Source organism: Heliconius melpomene, chromosome 3, assembly GCF_056956725.1.
Source record: "Heliconius melpomene rosina isolate 202511_hmr_F chromosome 3, ASM5695672v1, whole genome shotgun sequence".
Classification (NCBI taxonomy): domain Eukaryota; kingdom Metazoa; phylum Arthropoda; class Insecta; order Lepidoptera; family Nymphalidae; genus Heliconius; species Heliconius melpomene.
This window is the reverse complement of record NC_140391.1, coordinates 9,194,942-9,221,282: the sequence shown is the minus strand read 5'-3', so window position 1 is coordinate 9,221,282 and position 26,341 is coordinate 9,194,942. Positions and strand designations below refer to the sequence as shown.

At 29.2% G+C, this 26,341-nt stretch overlaps 2 protein-coding genes across 5 annotated transcripts in view; one reads left to right on the top strand and one right to left on the bottom strand.

Moving 5' to 3' along the window:
• The first annotated feature begins 9,068 nt into the window (after positions 1-9,068).
• On the top strand, positions 9,069-10,430 carry LOC146540097 (uncharacterized). The gene has a single exon (XM_085207662.1). It carries the CDS (start codon positions 9,071-9,073, stop codon positions 9,659-9,661), a length of 591 nt encoding a protein of 196 aa, XP_085063788.1. The 5' UTR covers positions 9,069-9,070; the 3' UTR covers positions 9,662-10,430.
• A 9,378-nt stretch (positions 10,431-19,808) lies between these two features.
• LOC146540090 (uncharacterized) overlaps positions 19,809-26,341 on the bottom strand; it is a 318,142-nt gene continuing 311,609 nt past the window's right edge. For all 4 annotated transcript variants that reach the window (XM_085207318.1, XM_085207322.1, XM_085207320.1 and 1 more), the window contains 5 exons: positions 25,294-25,578; positions 24,833-24,988; positions 24,139-24,303; positions 20,362-23,721; positions 19,809-20,101 (listed from right to left, as the gene is read on the bottom strand). In XM_085207318.1, coding sequence (XP_085063444.1) covers positions 23,543-23,721; positions 24,139-24,303; positions 24,833-24,988; positions 25,294-25,578 — 785 coding nt within the window. In that variant the 3' untranslated portion in view covers positions 19,809-20,101; positions 20,362-23,542. The remainder of the gene's footprint in view (positions 20,102-20,361; positions 23,722-24,138; positions 24,304-24,832; positions 24,989-25,293; positions 25,579-26,341) is intronic.

Below are 26,341 nucleotides of genomic sequence, written 5' to 3'. Positions count from 1 at the left end.
TTAATTTAAATTTCAACTTAACTTAACAGAATTTATTTTTTAAGAGAGTTGTATTATGTTTAAAAAAATTACACTGTTAGGTGAATGAAACTTACCGTTGGTCTTTATGCACATATAACATTTATATGTTTTGTGTATATAAAGAAATGTACATAAGAAAATCTAATAAATAATAAAAAAGCCTTAGATATGCTAGATTTAAAATGACAAATTATTATTTGACGCAGGCCTAACTAAGTTTTGTATTGATGCGAAAATTGCGCAATCATGTCTTTTGACGAACGACGTTGTCATTACAAATATTTGTTGTTTTTTCTGATTATTGTTACATGTAGGAGCATTGGTATTTTATGAGGTGAATTTCTTATTTATAAAGTTTGTTTTTTCATTACCACAGTCCTCTTTGATATTGTGATAATTTTTCTGTTTTGTTTATTTATTACATAACATCAATATATATATATTATATTAAAATCATAACATAAAATCATGGAACTGTGTTTTATTGTTTGTCTAATAATAAAAGAGGTCGAAGATGTGGGTTCGATTCCCACTCGAGGTACTGATATATTTATTTACGTTTATATTTCCATTTCTTCGCTCTGGTGTCGAGGCAAAGCACGACGTTGAGTTCCGTCACTCAATACGCAATGCCTCCAGAATTCGGCAGAAAGTGGAGAACGGAGTGTCTTAACACTAGGTTCCCTCTGCCTACACTGCTGTGTGCGGGATGCAGCGTGAGGCTGATTCGATTTTAGTTTTATATTTTTGGCCAAGTTAAAAATATCTTGAAATAAAACAAAGAAAACATTTAATTCGTGGTTATTTCAACATAAATATAAATTTTCTCAACTCGTCCTAATGATATACAGAATTGCTGTGATTAGTGAACTAAAGATTTATATATTTATAAATATTGTTGTAATTGAAACAAAATGTTATATTGATCTTTGTTGTTTGTTTGTTGTCTCGAAAATTGGCAGACATAGTGAATTTACTTTTGCTAAGGTTCCTTTTGCCCACCCTGTTTGACACGGGTAGGCAGTTGAAACCCCTGCTCTCTTATGTGGCCTTAAAAAGTGTATAATATAGATTCATATTATAGTAATTATTACAAAAACAAATATTTGTATTTTAAAAATTAGCTAAATAGCTTTTTACTAATAAGTAATAAATAATTTCAGCGGTCCTCGTCCCGTCTGGCAAGGGTAAACACCCACTATTGGTGTACAAAAATTATACCTACACATATAAAGTGTTATCAGCTGCTAGCGTTCTATGGCATTGTTCCAGACGAACTAGGACCGGGTGCAAGGCCTTCATAAGGTCTGACCCTGACCAAATAGATAAGCTGCAGTGTGTTTTTGATGAACATTGTCATCATCCACGCCTGGATCACATGATGACGAAGATGAAAGCTAATATTGGTGTTCATTTTCTGAATTTCTGATTGTGTTTTTTTTTCTTTTTCTGGTGTCCAATGGATATATAATTCTTTTTCAGATATTTTTTAAAATGTTGTGTATATTGTGTAATGTAAAGCGACGGTTGTGGATGCGATTCCCCACTTGGGAATATTTAATATTTTGTAATATTTTAATATTTTACTAAATATTTCATATTTTCATTTCTTCGCTATGGTATGGTGAGTTCCTCCACTCAACTACTTAGAGTTAGGAACTGCAGGGGGAGATATCACTAAGAGAAGATTTCTAGTAATTCCTATGGGAAAGAAAAACCATTGAGATTTTCTATTTTTCGTCTTCACAAACTAGGTTGCAAAATATTACGGTAATTTAATGTAATTTGTTAGACCGTCGTAGCGGCGCGTCGACCGGGACAGTGTCTAAATCATCCCTATAAAGTACGATTAAATTCGTTTTCAGTTCCCATATCTGGCAAAAAAAGGTAAAGACAATTTAGATCTGTATTTGTATTTATATCTTACGAAATCCAATAACTGATAAAAAGATTAAAAAATTATTGAAAACACTACTTAGAGTAAGTAAATATTTGATTATTTTACTTATAAACGCTGAAAAAAAAACATGATTATAAAAAATCACTTAATAATAATATTAAAATATTTTTAATATTTTTTAAATCTACAAGATATGTAAAAATTCATATCATTATAAAAATGTACAAAATAGAGATACCTAGATACAAATGTAGAAAAAAGTAGCCTTATCCTTATATAATATTTAAGCTTAATTAAAAGCTTACCGAAGTATTAAATTTATAAAAAGGTAGAAAACTAAGACTTTTTGTTAATAAATTAACTATTATTGATTGATTGATTGACGGTATTGAATTAAAACACCTTTTTTTAATGTTACCTAAAACGCTTTAAACGTTTACCTAAATTAATTTGTCGTTTTATTAAAAACAAACATACTCCAGTTCTATTAATATTATATATAAAAACAATTTCATTTATATATTTACATGTATTAAAATAAGTACAACATAATGTTAAGTTAATATGTTTTTTAAAAATTATAGAATTATTATTTAATTGTTTAATTATTTAATTGTGTTTTTAAATATTAAACGAGTTTGTAAAAACAAAGCTTATTTTTTTTTAAAAAATACTGCTTATTTTTTGGAACATGTAAAGGAGAATAAATAAAAAAAATTAATCAGCAATTTTTTTATAGCACTAAGCATACGAACACTCACACATGTCTCTGTCATGTCTATTTATTATTTTCCACCTTGCGCAAAATTCCCACGAAATATTATTTCGGACAAGATACCTGAAGTGGTAAACTTGATATATTATTATTTGTGAAGTTACGTAAAAATGAAGAACGATGCAGCAAAATTAAATCACCACCTGTGAAGAAGCTGGGGAAGAGGTGATGATTGGTCAATTTTATATTACTTGCGCTGACGGAACAACGAAAATATCAAGAAAATATTGGGAGGTTTTGAAAAATTAGAAATGTGAAGACTGCAGAAATTGATATAGAAATTGTATCTTGACAGTTGTTGCGACGAATGTGGGATCTGGCTAGAGAATGCGCGGGAGATCTTACAGCGAGAAGCTAATTAAATTTTTAATTTATTTTTATTATTTATATACACAATATACACAATTAATGGCGATCATAAGAAAATATAATTTATACTTCGAACTAAGTAAGTTTTTATATTCTTCATTACACAATTATTATATCTAGATATTTGAATAGCTTATATTTTCAAATTTAGAATTGTTATAGCAAATTAGTAACTTAAAAAGAAAGAAACGGAATAAAAAATATAACACAAAAAGTAATATTATAAATATATTGAAATTAATTTGTGTGAAAAGGAAGTAAGTAATGTAGCGTGTGTGTGCATAACTATATGCGTTGTACGGGTAACGGTTGTCTCGCTATAAATATAAATATATTATCGCTATATATATTTTTAAGACAAGATTTCTAAAATGTCATGCAATGTCATATGTCAATGCATGATGGATTTAATTTCAATTGAATCCCTCTCCTGATGTTCAATGAAAAAAGTTCTTGTATTTGTAGCCATTGGACATCAGCATCATCATCAACATTTCATATCCCCATGTTGGGTAGGTTGTAGAAAAGTAAATCCATCTATTTTATGGCACATCTTAGATTTATGACAGTACATTTTATATGGTCAAATTTAACTAACACGTCTTATAAAACACTTTTTTACTAACAATATACGTTATTTATAATAATTATATTTTCTAGTTTGCTTCTTGCCGAGTAGAAAAAATTCGCTACTAATGTTCGAGAACTACACATATAACAAAAAATTTGAAAGTGCATCGGGAAAGGTTCTATGGTACTGTTCGAAACGGAAGATAGGTTGTAAGGCTTTAGTGCACAGTATAGATGGGGTCTTCACCCCTGGACACTTCAAACACACACATCCTGCGCCCTCGTATATGAGGCGTCTGAATGGAACGTTCGTAAAATTGTGATGCACATATAATTATCAAATATTATGCCTTAAAGTAGCTACGTAATAGAAAAATCAGTTTTTTTTTTATTTTTTTTTTCATTAATAGACAGGTTGATTCAAAAGGGTGCTTGTATGTATAATTCACATAGATTATATTAGTACAGTCCTAGGGGCGACTTCGGGGGTACAGGTTCTAGATGTTGTTAATATGTAGGTTATTTTTTGTTAAAACTGCGTTAATATGTTTATAAACTTGAAAATAAAAAAATGCTGTAATTATTATTCAGTTCTTTTTACTTTATTTTTGAAATTTTAATTTAATGAAATATTTTAGTTATTGAAATATCAGTTAAATATATAGCATTCCGCATTAAGTTATCAGGCATCGTTTAGGTAAAATTTAAAGAAATACTTATTTTTATTGTTATTTAATTTCATCAACAAGTACTCTCTCCCGACTGGTAAGGGAAGGAGGCGACTGTTAATTCTAACAAAGTGTTGGGCTTGTTTTTTCTTTTTAGTTTTATGCAGTCGAGGTTGTTGTTTTTTAATTTTTTTTTTATTACTGTACTTTTATTTTCAATTCAATTTATTTTTAATTCAATGGCGGCTTCACTTTTTAATTATATTCAGAATAATACATAATATGTTTTTTACAGTGTTTTTCAGAACATCCAGCAGAGGAACGAGACAGCTGGTCATCAACGGTTATTCCTTCATTTGTAGGAGTTACTGTTTGAATCATATAAAGAAAATATGGAAATGTGCATCCAATGCAGATTGCACCGCCAAAGTTCATACAGTAGAAGATGAAATTATATCACTGAATAATGATCATAATCATCCGTCGAATGCTTTCTCTGTCGAATGTAAGCCGCCACGGCGATTTCATTTAGGTTATTGACAGCTTCACGCTGTATCCCGCACAGGCACAGGCAGCAGGGTAGGCAAAGGGAACCTAGTGTTAAGACACTCCGTTCCCCACTTTCTGATTCCTGGAGGCACTGGGTGTTGAGTGGTGGAACTCAACGCCGCGCTTTGCCTCGACACCAGAGCGAAGAAATGAAAATATAAATTTAAATAAATATTTCATTTCCTCGAGTGGGGATCGAACCCGCAACCAGTGGATTTTGCAGCACACTTTGTGCCCCTGCGCCACAACCGGCCTCTAGGTTATTGACGTATCCTTAATTACCTAAAATCAGAAGTTCAAAACTGAACCTGTTGTTATCGCCAAATTATGGAAAAAGTGACATTTTCAAAAAATAACGAAAATAAAATACGAAACATAATGAGGCTCGATGGTTTGTATCATGTTTATAATCTTCCATGTCGGAAGTAACCGTCGTTAATATGATTTGTATGTATTATATACTAGAATTTTGTGTATAATATTGTTTGTCGGCTGTATAAATATTGTAAATGTGCTGTTAATTCTTGATCTTAAAACATGTAAATATACCAATGTAATATTATTTTAAAACAAATCTCTCATTTATTCCAATTTTGTTATGAAATTCAAATCTACGAACTAAAGACTGAAAATTTAAATCAACAATAAATAATAGAAAATATTTTATCAGCACAGATATTTATGACTCCGAAGGGCGGCCAGGTCCTCATATTGCAAGGATACCGCTACAATCGCGAGTATGGACGGCTCGGCAGAAGTTACTGGAGATGTACAAAAAGACTAGTATATTCCTGTAAAAGTACGGTTAAAATAATAAATGGACGAATCTTCCCTATCGGGCAGCATAGCCACTATTAAATCAGGCTTATGTAACGCTTATTCGGTGCAACAATGATAATGCAATTTTTAAATTGTACGAAAGACGCAAACACCTACATAATTAACTATTTAAAAAATGCAATTATGTAATTGTTGCACTAAATCAGCGATATAAAAATATATTTTTTTTGTAAACTTACAAGATATGAGTATCATCGGTTACGTTTGTTTTGTAAATTCTATTTAATATTTTCTTTTTCATTATCGATTATAACAGTATCTCATTTTATATTGAAAGCGTAAATATTTTTATTGGAAATAAATTTAAAATTTAATAAAAAGATATATACGTAAATGTTGGTGCTTCAATATATCGATTTAATAAAAAAAAATAAGTAAATAATCGATAAAATAAATAATTGATTTATTAATTTGTGAAATTAAGAAATAACAAATAAAAATGTTAATATTTCAAAAAATCTTTCCTGAAAAATACACATTTAAAGAAGACCTTCAAGGTTTTGAAAGCAATATGTTCTTAGAAATTGTTGTACTGTATGTGATGACTTGTAGCGAGTCAATCATTAATGAGTATGAATAAGGTTAATATATAATTCATTTTTTAATATACATTCTTTTTTGGGTGTTCTCCATTCAACGTGACATTCGCGAAGTGATTAGTGCGGAACTGGCACGCTTGGAACGCCATAGATACATAGAAAACAATATTTTTGACTATTTTGAATATTTTAAATGATTAAAGCAATGATAAGAAAGAATATTAGTTTAATTTTTTTTTAAAAATATATTAAGTTTTAAATAAAAAAATGTCCATTCCTTATTAAGATTAAAAGATTAATATTTTTTACTAATTTAATTTATGTAGTGTTAAGACCCTCGCAATTACGTTTCTCAAATTATAACACCGCGGTTTAATCATTATTACAAACTAGAGATGGGCGTTATCGTTTTTTTCCGCTAACGGTTATGAATATATATGGTTCATATACCGATATATGGTTTTCGTATCGATATCAAAAACGGTTTTCAGATATCGTTTTTTTTTTTCGACTTGTCAATAAGCGCAATCATAAGTATAAAATTATAATATAATAATAAATATATTTAATTAGTATTACATAAAAATGCTTTATAAACTACAAACATAAGTTAAAAAAACAATATTTAGTAATTAAATTGAAATAATGTTTACATACAAAATCATATTTTAAATCCAAATTTCTACCTTATTCATTTATTTAGAAGTTCGATTTCATAACGAAGAAATAGTAACTAACTAAGAAAACCGCCAAAACATGAATCTGCTAGTTAGTTAGCTATCGGATATTCGCTTTATTTCTTTTACACCCGTGAAGAATATACCGATAGAAAGAGAGGTAGCGAATATCAGTTTATTAGATATTCGCCTTATCTCATTTACGCCCGTTCGGAATACATTACTTAGAAAGAGAGGAAGTTAGTTTCGATATAAAACGTCGATCGTTTGACGTTTCAGAAGTTTTGCGTTATTACGTTTTTGTTTAGATCACAGCTATGTTGAGTTTTAAGTTTCTGTAAAAACGGTTTTCTAAAAACATATAACGATACGATATGTTTTCCTTAACATATCCGTTTTAAGTTACGTTTTGATATATCGAACTCATCCCTATTACAAACAGTTTAAAAAAATGTTCCAATCTATTCCTCCGACATACAAAATTAATGTAAAATTGTAAATACTAATCCATTTTACAGACCAGATTGTTTCTTTTTATAAATTTTTATATTACCTAAAAATTGTTACCAAATTCATATCATAGATGGTGTATGGAAGTTTTATTATGGGTAATATAAAAATGGTGAATTGTATTGTTAAGCGGTGATGACTATGGATTATTGATTGAAATAAAAAAAATAAATAAATTGATAACGTATTTTTATAAAAAAAATAATTTATTCGTTATTTATTAACGATTAAATAACGCCATTTTTATTTCATGGCGTTATTTATTCGTTTTATAATAAAAAATCCGTTGTAACGTATTGGCTGAAAACCAATACCTTACGTTACGTAAAATATATGAGTGTTTCTTAAATAAGTTGTCAATATAAAAAACCATTCAGTTGCTAGTGCTGAAAAATGACAAATTATAAAATCTCAAAGGAAGGATAAATACTATATAGTACTATAGTTTAATAAAGACATACCGCGCGCGTTGTCTAAGACATGAACATTAAATATTTCATTCCCTCGAGTGGGTATCGAACCCATAACCGTCGAGCTTACAATCTCACACTGCTGTGCTCCTGTGCCCCAACGGCCTCGATATATTTTGTAATTGTAGATAGTATTTAAAATGTTAAACTTAATGAAAAATTATAATTTTTCAGAATATTTTATCGTATTATACTGATAAAAAAGTTTACGTTTAAAAAGTTTATACGTTTGTTTTTAACATTTTTTTTAATCGTAGATACAGTTAAAAAATATATTTTTAAAGGATAAGATTAAAAACAACGCCTTATTTTAAATTTTATCAGAATTAAAAGATTGTAACGTAAAGCCTTTTATTTTACTGCAAAAACTTACCTTGGAACATCTTTGCCAGGTCGACCAGTATAAACGGAAAATAATTTTAGACCATTATTTAAACTGAAATGTTTGGTTATATGAATAAATATATTTCTTCTTAAATCTATCTTACCATTTTTAACAAGATATATTTGTTACAGAATTGAGAAGATTACAAAGGAAACAAACAAAAGACGAAAGGTTGCTCAAGAAACGCATAGCAGAGCAGATTCGCTACAGCCGCATCAGAAACGACCCCAAAAAATGGGAGGAACACAAAATGAAGAGGCATCGGTCATACGTACGGCACAAGATTCAACAAGCGATGAGTTTATTTAACGAAACAAATAATGGATATAGTGGAAATTTAAATAATAAGTTTTTGTTAGACATGTATTATAATAGCTGAATGTATTATATGAGAAATTGAGTATATCTATATATTTAATATGGATGTGGGAATTATAAGGTGTTTCAGAATCTCGATAGAATTGCTGTTCTGGTAATTACATGTTACACTCTCTCGTCTCGCCCCGTTTCGTCTCGTCTCTTCAGGAATCGAAGTAGAAGTTTAAAGGATACATTTTTAAATGTTATAAAGTAATGATAAATATTTATATAACTTTGTCGATATTGGCTATGATAATTGTTTATATGTATGTTTTTCATAAATTATATTTAATAGATGGTAATCAAAAAAACCTCATTTCTATAGTAATATAAATATAAATTATTAAATTATAGATACAAAGTCTTTCAATTCTATCATTGTCATTTTTAGAGAAAACCTTGCTTTTTTATATATATATAAGGCTTAATAAGTAATAATGGTTATTTTAATTGTGTTTTCTTTTACAGCCTATCACATGAACAATTTTATAAGCAACGAAACATCTGAAACGATAATAGATAATGGATCCGATGATGATGTTATTGAAGTAGTTAGGGACGAAGCCCCTATAGAAATATTGTCTGACGGCGAAGAAATGGAAATAGAAAAATCGAACCGAGCAAATCTTAACTCATTTTCAGAATCATTTAGTTTTGCTAATCCAAATGCTTTAGAAACTACAGTAGAAATTCAGAAATTCTCTGAAGTGGAAGACCCATTGAAGAATTTGTGCGAAATACAAAATACGTATACAATATCTGGACAAGAAAGTGCAACGACAACGTCTGATGATGCAAGATCTTTAGAAATTACCAATAAAATAGACGAAAAATCCAACCACGACAGTAGTGGGGAAAATTGTTATATTAATGTGACTGACGTTGGTAATAGTACCGAGAATGATGCAGAGAAATTGAAACAAACAGTTCAAGAAGAGCTTTCCAATGAAACAAAAGCTGATACAGTTGACTCTAACGTTCCTATTGATAATGAAACTGCTATTAGTAATATAACAAAGCAAGATTAGTATTTTTAGATATATTTTATTGAAATTTAGTAGTCTAGGCGCTAGCATAGCAAATAAACACCGATATACCCAATAATAGAAAATATATACCAAATTGACAACATTCACACTTTGCACTATAAACAAACCCATAGTAATACTAAGTATTTCTACCTCATATATTTATGTTATTTAGAAAATCAAATTTAAAAATTATAAAAATATTTAAAAATACCACTGAAAATGGCATATTGCCTTTCTTTCATAATTGAGTTTCTTTGCTGGCTAATACCCTAGAGTATTCACTAGTGACTTAATATATGACTTCCTTGGAAAATAGTAGCGTATGATAAAGCTTACTTTAGTGTTTTAGAGACAGTTAGTATCTATATTATTGTAACCAGTGAGATATTTGCCTTTTGAAAGAAAAAAAAACATCAATTTTTTACTGTTATTTACAAAGCTTTGCATTTAATATTCATAAAAAGTAAAATTAAATATATTTATATTATATACAGGTGTTCGGTAAACAATCACGTGAGTAAAGCAGTATTGCTGAATTAGTTTTGTTTATTAAATTAATTTGTTTTAAGTTAATATCAGTTTTTTATACATTCATATTTTTACATTGTCTCCTTTAATAGTACTTAGAGACTTAAGAAACTTCTTTTTTTTGTGTTATTGATTTTTATGGTATGTAAGTGTAGATTATAATATTTGTGTGTATATTAGTTAATTCAAATAGGACTTGTTTAATTTAGAAAACAATAAAATTGATTCTTTAAGCAGAGTTAAAGTTATTTTATTTTATTATCCTTATAATATTGAGGACATTGTGGCGCAGGGCTCCAAGAGTGCGACTGTAAACACGATGGTTGCGGGTTCGATTCCCACTCAGAACAATTAAATATTTAATTTAATTAACTCGCTCTGGTAACAATGCAAAAGCGCGGCTATCAGTTCCACCAAGGGACCGGAAGTGTCTACTAAAGAACTAACTGAGGTGAAAGTTTTATTAAAAAATGTATTTTATTTAAATAAAGTAATTATTTTAAATAAAACAGTTTGAGATATTGTTACTTGTGAATAGAATAAAAGTTTGAAAATAAAATAATAGAACTTTGGTTATCGTATAGTTATAAGAAAACGTAGCGTAGTCATCATAAAGTATCTCGAGGAAGTAGGAAATATATAACGTTACCATTAACTAACATCTCTAGCGGCGTTGAGTTCTGCTCCTCAACACGGGATTCCTCGACGACTCGACGGAGAAAGGGGAACGGAAGAGTCTTGATGGGAACAGAGTGTCTTAATATTAGTGTTTCCAAATTTATCCGTTTAAGTTTATTTATTTATGTTTATATATGTCGTGAAACTGAAAAAAAGCCTTTTGCCTTCTCCGTTAATAAAGCATGAAGTTAAAGATAAAACTAATTTGTTTCATTTATTCTACAATTTGTAAAAGAATAATGATATATCTATGTAGTAATTATAAAACACCACCATTAATTACAGGTTACGAAGCGCGATTTGTCATGGAAAATGACAAGAGAGTCCTTCGAATTGGTGAATATAGATTCATGAAACATTATGAAAGCACTAATGGTAGGATACGGTGGCGATGCTGTAGATCATACTCTGGTTGTAGAGCGATCGTTTTAACGTGCAATGAAATTATTTCGAAATTGAATAATTTCCATAGTCATTGAGTGTCTATTTGACTGCTTATCATCTTTTATTTAATATACATTTAAAAAAAAACACTATTAATAATATATTTCATGATAATTTCTTTAACCAACTGTGAATCTTCATCTTATTGTGAATGTCCGTAATTTCATCATAAAGGAAGAATTGGCAAATAAACGAGTATATTAAAATTTTTGTACATTTTACTCTATAATTTTCTACCTTAGGTATAACTTTTATTATAGTGATCAAATATTGTATAAAGTTTTTATAAGTGTAATTTATTCTGATGTAAAAGGAAGGCTTGGTAACGTTAGCAAGTAACAGATTTTATATATAATATATAATATGTGAAAATGTATAGAACGTGCTACTGCATATTAATTTTTGAAATAACTTTTATAGTAACTGTAAAGAAAATGACCAGAAATAAAATAACAAATTTATTTAAAAACTTTTATTTGTCTAAAAGAAATATTTCATATTTTTAAAAAAAAATCTATCTAAAAATATTTTTTTGTTTCAGCAATGAAAATTATCCCAGGTGATGGTTACCCTAAACTAATGTACTGTGGGTTCCTATTCAGGCCCCATAACGCGTACAGGCAAAAAAGATGTCAGTTATGGTATTGTAAATACAGAAAGTCGAAAAAATGTCGGGCCATTGCTAGGACTGTGGATGGTGCGATTGTTGTATCAGAGGAGAGTTTGTACCATACATGTACGAATGATGGTAAATAAATATTTTTAAATTTATTTTTGTCCAAAAAAAAATGTCAAAAATAAAAATTTTATAAAAGAAACTTTGTATGTTTACTTTTATTGATAATTTCCTTTATGTAAAATATTTTTAAAGCAAGTGATTTAAGAATGAGTTAATGATAAAATATGAAAAAATTAAAAGAAACCAAATCGGTACAGGTTAACGAAAAACAATCAATAACACTAAAAAATATTTTGTTTAATTATATTTCTCTTTTTTAGATAAAAAATAAGCAAGAATATTTTTTATTAGGAAACATTATTCTAATTTTTTATAATAAAATAAAACGAAACTATTATTTTTTATGATTCTAATATTCCTCAGTTCTAAATAAAGTAATCAATTCGTCCAATAAAACCAAACAAAAATAATATACACCTCTAAATTATAATATAATCATTGGTTTTCTTATAAAGCTAAACTATTGTTAAAATCATAAAAAAAAAATAAATGCAATGTTTATTTCATCTTATCCACTATACATATATGTACATATAATTGAAAACACAGAATGATACTTATATACAAACGTTAGCAGACGTAGAATTATATCTGCTAACATTTATACGAATCCTTCGGAATATGGCTTAATTATTATAAATATCAGTCGCTGGAGGAAATCCATTCATGGTTTCCTTCCATTTTACGATAATAAGATTTTCTTGAATATTCTCTCCACTTTTTTCTTAATATTTTCTGATCTCTTGGTGGTAATTTATACATTGTACTTTTCCTTCTTCTTTTCTTCTTTGGTACTTCGCTTTACAATTCTTCTTAAATTGTGCAGAAAGTTCTGTATCATTTTTTATTTTTGCGTATCTTAATCTTTCACGTTCCCTTTTTCGCGCTAAAATTTCTTATCTTTTCTCATATTTTGTCATTTTACCTTAAAATTGCATTATTAAGTTATTTATTGACAGCCCAAATATTAAAAGTACCTCAGTAAGAAAATAAAGAAGTAATTTAATTTATTCAAGGACCATAGTAAATACTTAATAAGCATTTGATGTGATGATATAATAACTTGTAAATAGATTTTTGTATATGAAAATAGATTTCATTGTAAATTTTAAGATTCAAAATCTTTTTAACTTCGTAAGGATTTCTGTGAATGGTCAGTTTGTTGACAGGTTACATTTGTATCTTTTTTTAAAACAATCATGAGAATTACACCAGACTTTAAGAACCAAACCAAAACTATGAGAATTAAAATAAAGGTGATTTAGAATGAATTATCTTATTAAAGGTGATGAGAAATGACAAATTATAGAACGTGTTATTGGACAGTCTTAGGCTGTCCTGATGATATATTTTAACTCTAGTTACATATAAATTTATATAATATACAGTCTATATATATTTCATGTATTAGATACACTATGTAGTCATAAGTAAATAATAAATTTCAGTCCATATACTTAAATTCATTAATTATTGAAAATATTATTTAACTTTATAAATTCTAAATTGTCAAACATTTAGTTATTGTCCATATCTATATCATTAATGTTTTTAAGATAACATTAACTAGATTCAATAGGTCATTTACTGCACAAAAACGATTGCCTTAAACTTGCAAGGGAATCTTTGTAAAGAGGCATGGATATAAATAAAACATAAGTGGAGTAAAACAAATTGTATTATAAACGATTCATCACAAAAATATATTTCTTATATATGTCATATTTTCAGATTTTATACATGTGTTTCATCCTAGTGTTCTGGATTTCTGTTAGTTTACAAATGAATTATATTATTACATGTAATGTTGTCTTTTTTATTTGCCATAATAAGAAAAGGATGGCAATATATACAAACTTACCTAGGACTTAAAAATACAATGGTTATACCGACTTTTAAATTTATACAAAAGGCACTCATTATGTCTACAAGGCACTAATATAAGGAATGATTTCATGCCATTATAATATTGGTCGATATTACTTATTTAGGTATATACTCATACGGTACAAATAATTGTAAAACCAAAGAAATGTAAATTTATAATTAACGTTAAAACTAAACACCTGACACGTTTCTCAACTCTCCGCTCTTAAGAACTACTCAATATCATCAACCTGGCCAACGCATAAATAGTTGCCCCAACTGTCATTATATTACATTAAAAGTTAATTGTATTTTTTAATTTGTTTTTTTTTTAATTAAATTAAAAGTATTGATTTGATTTATTTAGTTTAAATATATAAAAATCAAATTTACAGAACAATCACATACAGAAATTACAATATATTTTTTATTTTCATTTGTATTTCAATTATTTCATTCATTTAAAATATGTTAATATTTTTTTACCGTTGCTACAGTCATAATATGGTTTAGATAGATTCAGTAATGGTGGGATATTATAGGTAGGTATATACTCTACAAAATTTTTGTATGTTAAAATTGAACAACGATAAATAATTGAACATAAAATATAACTAATATAAAGTTATTAGTTTATGAACGTAAATCCAACGTAATAAATCAAAGATTATTATTAAAGTTTTTTAAAACATCAAGTCAATAGCTGGCTTGATGAAATTTTGCAATTCATTAGCATCTGTTTAGTTCACATTTTCAAAATATGCAAAATCACATTGAAAAAAACATTCACAATTAAAAAAAAACCATAAAATATAATATTTTTTTAACATCCTGTTCACAAAATTAATGATTATGTTCCATAAAAGATCTTACTATAACACCATTAGCGGTGGTGATACTCGCTTTACATCTCAGTTTGATACGTTTGTTGCAAGTCCATCTGATCTTGCGTTTGTAGCATTCGTGTTTTATGAACGTGTGCTCCCCCACGTGCACCACTAGGTGTCCTCTGTTGGATAGCCCGAAACGAACTGAAAATAAAAAATATTTATCTATTAAGTGCCATTAATTAAGTGTATTTTAAATATCGGTGGAAATAATTTAACTATGTTATAGAAATATGTATGTATATATAAAAATTAAACACATTCAAATATATATGATCTTGTTTTATTGAAAGTTTAATTCATAAGTTGTTTTTTTTATATTCATAAGTATTATATAATATGAAAATTAGGTTATATTTTTTATTTATCATAATATAAATAGGAATAAGTAAATATAATTAAAAGTAATGATGAGATAATTAAATTTAGTTTTCATTTCAGTGGGCTTGATCGGTACCGGCATCGATTGTTTCGCATCGTACTGCCTAAGTAAGCAAGGCAAGATGGGCATCAACGTCGGTGGTTACAGGTTCAGGTTCAACGGGTGTGCCAGAAACGGTAAAATAAGATGGCGATGCTCTAGAGGACCCTGGTGTAAGGCAGCTTTGCACACCTTCAGAGGACGTATAGTATATATACAAAGCGCACATAATTGTGGACCTAAGCCACCTAGCTAAAGGGACTAGCTTTGTGATTTAATATGAAAGTATACCAGGAGCCTAATTTTATTTTGATCAGAATATTATAAAAGAATACAATTTCAGATTTATCAGTAACAACAAATATATTTTACTAGTACGGTTTCGATACAACTTAGATTATATTTATATTTAAATTATTTACCAAAAAAAAAATCCAGAAATATTATACTGTGAGAAATATTAATTTGCTGCGGTCGAGTGATAATATTTGACTTTTTCGATATTTTTTTTATATATATTTAACATATTAGGCTCCCAAATAGCTTAAATCAATATATTTCACCTGTCCCCATGAACATTGTCGGATTTCAAAGTTTGATTGTTAATATTTATTTTATATATAAACAGTATTACCAAAAAATGTACTGAATCATTTAAGTCACTGTAGATTTTCAGCTCGTAGAACAGGGAAAAGCATTTTCCACTTTAGTAATTGATTATATTAAAATTATTTTAATTTTCCCAATCTGGTATATAAAGCGAGGCGTTGAGTTCCTCTACTTAACGTACAATATCGAAAATTGGACGGAGAGTGGGGAACAGAATGGTTCCCATAGGTTCCCTCTGCCACGTGAAACTACAGAAGATTCACTGATGATTTTTACATTCGATAATGTTGATAGGGACAGTCAATTTGTGTCTTGTTTAACAATTCACAACATATTTAGATCAAACCATGACATGGCTTTATGTAACTATTTATTATTATATCACTATACAAGTTAGGATTTAATATTACTAATATAAGTAGAGTAGAGCATATATTTTAAATAAAATGCTCTATTCATTTTGTTAGCTTAAGATATCTGTTTCGATTTTTCAAGATTATTCTATATTTTTTTTATAAATAAATTCGGATTCAATATGGTTCATATATTAACTGCATATACACATAATTTACACTATAAACAATACTTACATTGAAAATAATTTTGTATTGCCAAATCCGATATCAAAAAATAATTTAAAAACCTACTTAGTTAAAGCGCTTAAATGTACCTATATATTTTCATTTAACTTAATTTACTTTTATATACGAGAGTAAAAAATGTTTTTTTGTAAAATTATCAAAATATCTTTCAAAATTTTTTAACGGTTTAAATACAGGTTGTACAAAAAGTAAGAACGAATAATAAACTACCCTAACACAATTAATCAGGTAAATGAGAAAGATATGAAACAGAAAAAATTACGGACAGCCGTCATCGAACAAAATATTTCCAAATTAAAATTCCTACTTCTTGAACACCCCTGTGTAAGTACAAAAATTTCCATATGCATATATTTTATAGTGTCTTACTTAACAAAATTAAATAGTACACTAAGTCATTTTGACCGTTTCTAAGTTAAGAAAAAATTACATATATATTTGTATGATTTTTTTATAAACCAATTAAATATATTCTACCATTTTATAAAAATATTAAACAGTAAAAAACGTATATACAGTCATTTAGGATCAAATACAGGGTGGGCTTGATCGCAAGCGATACATTTTAATAGTTTTGTAAACTAAACATAGATAAGGAAACGTATTATCAATTACATATTTATTTTTAAAATAACTATTTATAATATTTTAAATAAGTAAATAGGACTTGGTAAAGGTTTTATTGTAGAATAGCAAATTTAATATATTAAACTAAAATTAGATATTATGTGTACCTATACTGTAATATTGCATTATTGCCGCTTTCGTGGTGACGAGAATCGAACCTACGTATTATAAATTCCGATTCAATGAATAATCAAGAGTATACAAAAAAATATATATTTTGTCTTTATAATTTCTAATCCAAAAATAAAATTTTAGAGATATTTTTTTTGTTGAATTTGTGATATCGAAACGTGATGTGAATTGACCCTCACCAAATGAGACAATGATAGCGTCAATCCGTACAAGATATATCAGTAAATAAATTTACATACTGAAACTGTCCTATCTACATATCGGTTGATGAAAGAGGATGAACTACTCAATTATAATAAAAATAAAAATATTAAAACATTTTGATAATAAAATCTTTTTTAAGACTTGATAGAGTATTTGATATAATACTTTCTGGCTGAAATCAACTAAATAATGCAGAATTTACTAGCTTATAAATTTATTTTTAATGTTTTCACATATCTTCAGGTTATTCAAATCAGATAAAGGTTAGCTTAGTGTTTTTTTTTAATTTTCTTCAGTTTTCAGTAAAGATTAGAGACATTGCGTATTTGATGGCGGAACCCAGCGGAGACACAATAATATTGTAACTATAGTTTTGTCTTCAGTAGACATCGAACTGAGAACCATCCAATGAGATTATCTGGTGTAAGACTTTTGAAGTAATAGTTAGTTTAACTTTTCATACAGTTTTTTCCTCATCATCATCATCAACAACCATCTTTAGTTCACTGTTGGACATAGGCCTTCCCCAATTCTCGCCACCAGTGATTCTCAGCTTTTCGGACCCAACCGCTTCCCGCCAACCTCTTTATGTCGTCGGCCCATCTGGCAGAAAGCCCCAGCGGCCGTCGCACTATGGGAAATCGAGGTCTGTATCAGATCAAAAATCGATAACTTTTTTATTTGTTAAGATAAACAATTGAATTTTTGCACAAGCATAAAGTATGAAATAGTGCGTTAGGTGACGTTCAGATATTATACTTTTATTGGAGAATCTATGTATAAAAAAATAATGAAAAGAAAAGTTTTCAGTAAATAATATTAAAAATTAAAGTAATAATAGTAAAAATGTATTATTAAATTAGTTTATTATTATTCCCGACTGCTAAGGAAGAGTTATGGTTTTCGCGCGTATTTTGTATGTATGTATGTACGTATGTATGTATGCAATATTCTTTATTACCTTGTATCTCCAGAACCGCTGAACGGATTTACATAATTGAGGTACCGTTATATTCGCTTTAGCAGCCCAAGTGTTCTTAGATAGGTGACGTTAAAAAATGATAATCATGGCGGCTGTGGGACGCCATTGGACTTAGTAAAAAAAAAATTTTTGGTTTCGAATACCACAATATGGGTATCAAATTGAAGAGCTTAATACGAGGATTTCAAAAAGGTATATCATAATTGTCATTACTATAATAAATGCTAACAAAAATTTGAAAAATAAAAAAATATTTATTAAAAAATAAACACCCCGACTGCATAAATCTGAAAAGAAATTAACAAGCCCAATAGTTTATTAGGATGAACAGTCGGGACCTATAAGTAATTCTTCAATCAATAAAATCTTTACCAGGAACCTCAAATAATTTATAGAGGTGCTAATTCTTCTCCTATTGAACGTAAACCCTGCAACTTCAATGTATGGGGGTAATAATTCACGCTTGGAACACTAAAAGTATTCGTCATTTTGAAATTTAGTGAAAACACTTAATAATCAAACGTCTGTTAGTAATTTTATTACTAATTTGTAATAGTTTTTTGGAATTAATTCACTCTTCATATAATTTCATAAATGAGGGTAGTGTGAATAAATGATTGTGAAAAAGTGTGCAAAATGAAGATAAAACGTCCTTTTATCAATAAATAACAATAATTTAATGAAAATTTACTACAATCTAATCAATTAAATAGTAAAACATTAGAAACTACAATAGATAGAGTTTTCGTGTCCCCTGACTTGTATCGCAGTTTTCGTGATAACTTCTCAGTCTGCAGGTCTCTGCAGTTAATTTTTGATAAATGTTATTTATGAATATCTGGACTATAAAACAATATCAAATATAACGCGTCGAGAGACGTCGGTAACTGTTAAAAGTCTCGATGAACTTTAAACACGTACCTTTTTTCTCTTCACTTATTGTTAATATTTTTTATAAAAATATAGTCACGATATCCACAATATAATAATTGTTTTAAAATCTACATACTATGGGCTCTTCAAAAATATATAACACTTTATACCCACTTGCACATTTTTTTAAGGAAATTATGTTTAAAGTATCAAAGTGAACAACCTGAAATAGACATTCTCACGAATGACAATTTTTGACGATGAATAAATATATATTCCAAATGTAATTCACGAAAAAATAATTCATAAGATTAAAGTTTCACTCTTATACTATTAATTAAAAAAAAAATTGTGCATCAGGGACGACTTTGAAAAAATGACTTTTGATCTGCCGTTGTTCTACCATTGTCCATAGTGCGTCGGCTCTACGACAGATATGCCCCGCCCATTGCCACTTCAGCTTACCAATTCTTTGTTTGTCATACAGTTTATCAAATCAAAATTGTATCATTTTGAAACATAAAACTAAAGGGTTAAATAAAACATTACTAATATCAATAACCAAGTAATTTATTAAGGAAATGTAAAGAAAAAAAAATGCATTATGCAAAACTATGTCGGAGATACACGTTCCAATCTGTATGTCCCATCATCACATTTCACCAATACTCCAGATTTGTGACAATGTTCGAAATAATTTTGGGCAGAGTTTCCGTTGAATACAATATAGGCTTTACATCTAGGGTAGGCGGTACAGTTCCATCGTGAGCTCTTGTTTTTGCTATAGTACATGTTGCCGCGGTAATAGAAACGTTGCTTGTTGTTCTTCACTGTTATGAAAAAACCTGAAATTTAGGCGTTTTCTTTTAATTTTCTGTTTCCAAATCATAATATGTTCTTAGTACCTTCTAAAACTATCTATTATAATTTTTTTCATAATCGCATTAATATTGGAAGTAACGTAGCAGATGTAATAAAAACGGCCAAATGTTTTATTAATTCCTTAAATTTCCAAATCATTACTAATACAAATATCTACAAAACTAAAACAAATTGCAATTGTATTTTTTTAATAATACAGTTATTTGTAACCACGCTCAATTACCTTAGAACTTAATATACCTCCCTGAACTAGTTTTCAATAGTTTTTTCCTAGGATGAGCATGTGTTGGATCGCCAGTCTTTATAACAAAATGGTCATCAATCTTCAGATTTCCCTTGCACGATGCGGATGTGGTACACGCCCATCTGTAGTATGGGCCGCATTTGTTTTTCTTATAGTATGTATAGCCGTCTAAAAGTACCACTTGCTTTCCATTCGCCATGGTTATCAGTTCCGCTGTTGAAAATATTCATGTTAATAATACTTTAAGTCATTTTAGGTCCTGCCATATAATACGCAATCATTCTAGATTCCAAACGTTTTATGGAGAATAACGATGCTTAAACATTTTAAAAAATACGTAAATATAATGTAGTGATAGATTTTTTTTATTAAAATAAATAAATTAAATCAGCTTCATGATGTACAGCATGAAGCTGATTTAATGGGGAACCTAGTGTTCAGACAGTCCGTTCCCCACTTTCTGCCGAATTCTGGAGGCGTTGCGTGTTGAGTGGCAGAACTCAACGCCGTGCTTTGCCTCGACACCAGAACGAAGACGGAAATATAAACGTAAATAAATATTTCACTTCCTCGAGTGGGGATCGAACCCACAACCGTCGCGTCACACCCTTGTGCCGCTGCGCCACGACGGCCTTTTTTTATTAATCACTGATAAAAGACACATTTCAAATATTTTTTTTTTCGATTTTCCCACTAATATTATGTTTTAACACTACATTATTTTAATTAAGTACTTACTCGTCCTATGAAATCGGTGAATGTAGAACAATACCAAAAAAAATATTTTGTAAACAAATATGAACCAAATCAAAGGTATTGGTTCGTATACATAATAGTTAAGGAGATAGACACGTTCGGTTTTAAAAATTAAAAAAATATTGTAATAAATTGTAACAGTATTGTACGTAGTGATATGTAATACTGCAATGTCATACATTTCATTAAAAAAAATAGATACGTTTACATAACATGTAAATCGTTTCAAATTATTATATATTTCAATTATTTTCAAATTATGTGCAATATTTTATTATTTTTCTATATATATGTTTAAACGGGATTTTGTATGGCTGGAAATTACCATTTTAATCATTTAACACGTCATTAATACGTTATAACGCGTAAAAACAATATGGAATAGATTCATTTTTTTAGCTTCACGCTATACTCCTCACGTAGCAGGGTAGGCAGAGAGAACGTAGGACCGTAGTGTTAAGACATTCCGTTCTCATTAAGTTTCCATCAGTGTATGAATCACTGTAAACATTAGAAACGTACAACTTCTTTTATCCGATCTAGAGGCATAAATATATCAGGACAATGAGTTTTGTATTTTGTGTATGTAATTCACACTTATAAAATCTTTATATATTACATATATGAAGATTTTTTTAATGAAATGTATGAAATACATATGGCATATTAAAATAACTGAACTAACAGTGAAAATTATTGGGTTAACAGCAACCGAAATTTAACTGTTATTTCAGTTATATTTAACCATGTGATACATATAAGTAAGTTTAACTAAATTAAAGAAACCTTTCTACCTCTAAAACTTCAAACGTCTCCTTGTGGTTGTGTCTAACATAAGTTACCGGTAGAATATTTAACATAGTGATCGATGATATTGCCAAATTATAATCTATGTAATTGATGTTTTTAAGAATAAAACTAGTCAAACTTTATAATTTTTTTATTTCCAAATCAATATGTATTACAAAACCACTTCCCAAATAGTACATAAAATAACTTAATAAAGTTATAAGTCAATGAATCTATTTGAGAACCAATATTTTAATTTTAAGCACGTTATTTACATAACCATCTTCTCCAAGTATTACCACTAGCAGTGTACATAGAGAATGGAGCACCAGATACTAGTGTCTCCCTACCTGCCTACCTTGCCTCGTCCATTGTCATCACTCTCTAAGTATAATATTAGTAATAACTAATAAAATCTGGGGTGGTGGAGCCCAGAATCAGCGTGATCCATTTGATCTCATACAAAGAGATAGAGCCGTTAAAATCGACTGGAACCTAATGATCTGATGAAAGGCTTGACCCGTTGGCTTTGCGTAGAGATGTCACCTCACTGTGCGTTCTCTACCGCATTTATCATGAGGAGTGTTCTGGAGAACTGTTTGAATTTTCTAATCGCACAGTAGCATCGCAACTGTGGTAGACCTACCTGCGGCAGTCTATCCAGGTCGTACGATCTGGGTACCTTTAATAATCATGTCTATGGTGGTCCTTGGCGGCCGGCAACGAACCTGTAGCTTCTCTAGTGTTACACGTGGCCGTGGGTGGCGGTGATCGCACCATCAGGTGACTCCTGCGCTGGTTTACCCTGTCTTTTTTTCCACAAAAAAACTTATATAATGTTTTTTATTTTATTTTATTATTGTATAAGTAACCACAGAATAAAAGAAATGTACTATTCTAATACATATTTTTTGCACAGTGCATAAGTTAATTGTTCATTCCTCGGTATATTTGTGTATCATCAAAATATTTTTAAATATAATACTTTAAGAAATAAAAGTATTCGAATTAAAAATAGTTTTCTTTCTCATTCACTTGTCTGTCTGCACATCATTTCATTTCGCACATTCAAAATATTTAATAACAAATACATATATTATAAAAAATATACCACATAATAAAGAAAACCAATAATGGTTCTGTATTATACAAAAAATGTATAAATATGCATTTTTTTTTGGATTAATAGCTTAAAAACTGGAATTCATATCAAACACCAAAACGAAGAATTTAATATTATCTTCAACTAATAACGTATTAGTTAGTGTAAATGCATATAAACATAAAATATAAATTCGCAATGCTTCAATTCTTTTTCATTTTTCATTTCTCAACAGATTAATTTAATTAAGGACAATTGAAAAGCCTTTCTATAGAAACTATTTTTTTTAAATAAAAAAATAAAATATTAAACGTAATCCTTTATTTCCTATTTAATATTAAAAAGTACCAGTTACTATTATAAATTAAAATCACGCAAAGGTTTAAACTTATTGAGCCACACAATAAGTGTATGATCCATACAAATCTAAAATAAGTTTATATTTGTTTGGTTTACCTACATAATACATTTTCATCGCAACAATGGCATACATTATATTTAAGAACCTGCAGCCTACTCAATAATAATTTGATCTCCCGACATGATCCCATGTTCCTCTTTAAGATGTTCTAAAACACATGTAACACTTTTATCGATATCTTCGAATTTCATTATTTTGTATTGGCATATTCTACACGAGAAGAAATCGTCTTCGTCCGTCTCGAAGACAAGCCACACCCAGTTGTGGTCATCTGAAAATGTATGTCAATAAATGCGCGAAATATTGTTTTTATTATCGCACTAGCTTTTGTCTACGGCTTCGCCCGCTTGGTTGTGTTCATAAAATAGTAGGTTTTAAGTTCCTGAAGTAACTCTGACCGCAGGTTGTGGATAATAAAAATATATTACGTATATATATTTCTAATTTCCTTTAGTTAAACTTAGGTCTATAAAGTTATCCTTTATGTACTACATTTTCCCAGAAAGTTCAGTATAATCGAATATTTAGGTCGCCCTTGATTTTTCAATATTAATGAAATTGTTTTTTTTTTATTACTATCAATATACATACAAATAAATTTAAACATTATTAAAGGTACTACAAAAAACCACGAAGGTTTGTCTCGAGTACTAATAGCTCGTCTATTATAGGTTTAAATTGTACTTACCAATTACCTTATCCATTTTATTATGCATAGTCTTTAGATGTCTGCTCAAGTTGCCAGTTGAATTGGCGCTGTGTATGTTTTTGCTACACAAATTGCATCGAGCTAAACTACGTGATAATCGCTTAAAATAGGACCAGACCCAACTAGATCGCTTGTTCATTTTATCTACAAATAAAATAATATTTTATATTTACTTACACTACCGCTCAAAAGTATTTGGCCATCTGCACTTTTATCTAAATTACAATGCAATACATCTATAAAGATACTTTTATTGGCTTTAATTATATGTATCTAGCCGCAAAACCCTCATCTACGTCGAAAAGTCACACCGACACCTGGTCGTAAACCAAAGTAGTGTTATAGTCGGAATTTCTTCAAAATTAGTGTTTGAAGTGACGCTTATTTTGATCACGTCGTTCGACCCCACTTGAGGAAGTGAAATATTTATTTACGTTTATATTTTCATTTCTTCGCTCTAGTGTCGAGGCAAAGCGCGGCGTTGAGTTCTGCCACTCAACACGCAATGCCTCCAGAATTCGGCAGAAAGTGGAGAACGGAGTGTCTTAACACTAGATTCCCTTTGCCTACCCTGCTATGTACAGGACACACCCTGAAGCTGATTTAATTTTAATTTAATTTAGATTTTTCCTTATTAATAAACGAAAAATACTTACAAAACGAAGGTACTTACCATCAGATTTATTATGTATAATATTAAGATGTCTACTCAAGTTCCCAGTTGAATTTCCGCTGCGTATATTTCTGCTACATAAGAGGCATTCAGCTAAACTGCTTGATAATCGCTTAAAATAAGACCAGACCCAACTTGATCGCTGTTTCATTTTATCTATGAACACAAATATATTTTATTTTTACACTACCGCTCAAAAGTATTTGGTCACCCGGGCCTTTATTTAAAATACATGCAATGTATCTTTAAAAATAATTTTATTGGATTTCATTGTTTATAGTTCGCTCTCCATAGACCAATCCTTAAAAGTTTAGCAAAAGGGCTGGGCTTATTGTTATTTTTAATTAGCTTTAGGCATGTAAAAAATCTAATAATTTAAAATATGTAATACATTATATGTTTGCTTATATGCAATAAGATATATTTATTATTGTTATTTTTAAACTATTATAGATACTTACTACTAGTTTCATCCATATCTTTATAATTTTCTTCGTTATTTTCGCTAGCAAGCTCTTGTTCTAGTTCACTCGTATCTTCCTCATTTTTCCACTCTTTTTCTAGTTGATTTATATCTCTTTTTATTACTTCTGCTTTATACACGCTCGAGTGTTTCGACCGAACATGTCTTTTCAGATTGTGCGTATTCGAGCATGATATAATAAGCGTTTCGTTGCAAAGATTGCATCTACATGTGGTGCTGGTCATACTTTCAAAATATTTCCAAATCCAACTGCGTTTACGACCTAATTTTGAAAGATAAATAATTATTGTTATATATTTTTGTTACTTATGTTATTTTCAAAATTATTGAATTAACTTGACAAACTATAATAACAAAAATATCATAACAATGCGCCCATAAATTGTAATAGTGTCACAACTGATGTTTTTAATGGCTTATAGCCAGCGCAAGCAGAGAGAACCTAATGTAAAGTTACTCTATTTACTGCTTTCTGCCCGAATTTGAGTTACTGTGTATTCTTATTATTGTATAAGTAACCATAGACTAAAACTATATAATATGTGTATGTATATTTATACAATACTAGTGGACCGTCGCGGCTTCACCTAAGAGTCTGAATTTCAAATTTTATAAAAATCGGTCGTGATTTAAAAAAAAATCCATACAAACTTTCAACCCCTATTTCACCCCTTTAGGGTTACAATTTTTAAAAATCCCTTAGTGGATGTCCCGATTAAGGAATGAACATCTGTCCAAATTTGATGTAATATATCTTTAATACTATTTTTATTGGGTTTGTTTGTATATCGCCGCAAAACCCTTATCTACGCCGAAAAGTCATACAGACTATTGTTATTTGCCGACGCCTGGTAATGAAACCTAAGTAGTGTTGTGGTCAAAATTTCTTCAACATGAGTCTTTCAAGTGATATTTTTATTTTGGTCAAGTCCTTATCCATATAAAATATAAAACTCTCAATACTTCTGCGTTAGCTATGTGACGTCATGTGGCCAGAAAGTCGATCTCTATATACCAATATTTAA